This window comes from Octopus bimaculoides, chromosome 3 (genome assembly GCF_001194135.2).
Source record: "Octopus bimaculoides isolate UCB-OBI-ISO-001 chromosome 3, ASM119413v2, whole genome shotgun sequence".
Lineage (NCBI taxonomy): Eukaryota > Metazoa > Mollusca > Cephalopoda > Octopoda > Octopodidae > Octopus > Octopus bimaculoides.
In genome coordinates, this window is record NC_068983.1 from 165,983,975 (window position 1) to 165,986,873 (window position 2,899).

The 2,899-nt window shown below is 35.1% G+C and overlaps 1 protein-coding gene across 1 annotated transcript in view; it reads left to right on the forward strand.

Moving 5' to 3' along the window:
- LOC106867349 (splicing factor 3A subunit 2) overlaps positions 1 to 2,899 on the forward strand; it is a 9,863-nt gene that overhangs the window by 6,174 nt on the left and 790 nt on the right. The window contains exons 5-7 of the mRNA XM_014912198.1: positions 574 to 683; positions 1,132 to 1,181; positions 2,484 to 2,624. Coding sequence (XP_014767684.1) covers positions 574 to 683; positions 1,132 to 1,181; positions 2,484 to 2,624 — 301 coding nt within the window. The remainder of the gene's footprint in view (positions 1 to 573; positions 684 to 1,131; positions 1,182 to 2,483; positions 2,625 to 2,899) is intronic.

The following is a 2,899-nucleotide window of genomic DNA, read 5'->3' on the forward strand; positions in this document are numbered from 1 at the left end:
CCAGTTGATTACAATGTTTGAATTTTCATTCAATGAATTTTTTTTTTTTTTTTTTTTTTTTTCAAACCATTTAGTAATCCTTATTCCTCTCTCAACCCCTTTACTTAGCTTTTGTGGACTTGGGGAAAGCCTTTGACAGGGTCCCCCGATCCCTTATCTGGTGGGCGATCTTCCGTTCTGGGTTGAATGGTTTAACGGGCTGGCAAGCCAAAGGATTGCACCAAGCTCAACTGTCTGTTTTTATGGTTGATTCCTTCCTAACAACAAACTACTTTGGACTTGGTGCTTTTTATGTGGCACCAGCAATGGCAAGGTCTGTCTTGGCATAGTTTTTACAGCTGGATGCCCTTCCTAATGCCACCCACCCCACAGAGTGGACTGGAAACTGAAAGCTTCCATAGGTTGTTACAGTTTTTCTCTCTCCTGAGATTTTATATTATTTTCCATTGAAGTGTCAGATGATAACCAGAATCCTCATTAAACAAAACTGGGTTCCATGAAACCATTTCCAAATGGTAATTCTTCAGAAATTCTTATTTAGTTTTCATGATTAGTTTTTCTTTGTTTTCTTAGAGCTCGGCGTGCAGCAAAGGAGGCCAAAGACGCTCCAGCACAACCAGCACCGGAGAAAGCCAAAGTAGAAATTAAAAAATTTGTCAAGATTGGTCGACCGGGTTACAAAGGTGAGGTTGTTTTGTATTATATCTGCATTTTATTATTTCATTTTCTGTGAGCTGTAGAAGCACCTGAGCCATTAGAAAGACAAATTAGATTATTTACTGCGTCTGGTCGACTGCCTGAAGATTCTGAATGCATACTTTTCAGAAAGTTTCAAGGCACTCATCCTACACCTCTTATTGTTAACTCTCTCTCTATTTCTCTTTTACTCCCTCTCTCTCTCTCTCTCTCTCTCTCTCTCTCTCTCTCTCTCTCAACACAGTGTAAATAGTGATTGGGAGAATTCAACATTTATATCAGCTTTTATTATAATTAAATGTAAAGAGAATGTAGTTTTCAAGAAGTCCTGTAGAAAAGATGAAATATGTTGTTTTAAAAAGATAACTTGTGTCTTTAAAACATTAAATTAATTCTCTAATTTTCAAAAAACTTTTGCTTTGTCACATATTTCAGTCACAAAACAGAGAGACCCAGAGACAATGCAGCAAAGTTTATTGTTTCAGGTGAGTCTGTCCTCATCATTTATTATTGTTTTCATGTCCACTTTCCTATGTTGGCATTGGTCAAATGGTAGTCATGGAGACAGGGGTTTTGGATGGCAATAATAATTCCCTTTGGCTGGACATTTTCACAAAAGATTGGAAATGTCTGACACTGCTTGTATGACAGTGATGCTCATTTACAACAATCACATGGTGTCAATACAAGGAAATACAAGTCATTGCTCTTATGTTAAACTGTTGTATGTCCAAATTTGACCAAATGCATTTTTTTTTCAATATTTATTTTTTCTTGCAATAGCCAGTTCTTTTGGTCAATCTATTGTATCTCCAGATGCTTCAGATGCCAAGATACCAAACATTGTCAAAGTGCATTACAACAGTTTTGCTATGGAATGGTTAAACTATTTTGGACTTACGACACTTTTGCATAATAGCAACGAAATACACACGCATACATATAGCTACATGAGGGACATCCTTTAGCTTCCATCTACCAAGTCTGTGCACAAGGCTTTGGTCAGAGCTGTAGTAGAAAACATTTCCCCAAGGTGCTGTGCAGTAGGACTGAAACTGAAGCCATGTGGTTGGGAAGCAAACTTCTTAACTACACGCGTATACTTATAACTAGTCTTTGCCTTTTAGAAGAATTAACATTTTTTAAAAGTCAACTTTCTCTTTTGATTTTGGTAAATTATTTAAGCATTTTTTAAACTGAGTAAAATATGGTCCTTCATATATACCACAAGCTGCTTCTTGAGTAGTTTGGAGTTTGTAGCTTTTACTAATACAAAACAATTATTAAAATCTATACTGTCTAGAAAATTCTTATAAATTCTAACTTTAAGACATTTTTATCAAAATTGGTTTCAAGAATCTTTTATTATTTATTATTGAAGATTTTGATGACAACTAATTTTTACTACCATTCTATCTTTGTCTTTTCTCCCTCTCTTACACTTCATGGTGCTACTTTCTACAGAAATATCAGTAAAAGCATGTGTGCAAATTCTAAGTTTAATCCAGCAAGATTTTGTCGATTCCTTCCATATTTGTCTGGTGTTTTTGAAGAAGAAAAATGGTTTCAATTTACTGACATCAAATTCCACCAAATATAAATTTGTTCTGTAAATTGCTTTAGAATTGCCCCCCTTCTTTGAGTTGTATTCTTCCCAAAACATTTTATTAGTTTTAGGAATGAAATTGAGTTGTTAATTTAATTTTATTCTATATCTTGTTATGTAGTCGTTAATCCTTTATCTGGTGTCTTAATTGTAATGGATATTGTTGTTTGATTATCTGTAGATTGATTATCCAGAGATAGCAGACATAATCATTCCACGTCACAGATTTATGGCTGCCTATGAACAGAAAGTTGAACCCCCTGACAGGAAATGGCAGTATTTACTGTTTGCAGCTGAACCTTATGAAACTATTGCCTTTAAGGTAAGACTTTAGGTGTCTCTTTTAACCCTACGCATGTCTTGTCTTTACATACGGATTTACAATATATATGAAGTAGAGGTGGTGAACTGGCAAAACGTTTTGCAGTATTTTGTCCATCTTTATGTTCTGAGTTCAAATTCTGCTTTGGTCAACTTTTGCCTTTCCTCCTTTTGAGATCAATAAAATAAGTACCAGTTGTACAGAGGGGTAAAGGTAATCGAATAACCCTTCCTCCATGTGACAAAATTTGAATCCAATATATATTTTGGCGTTAG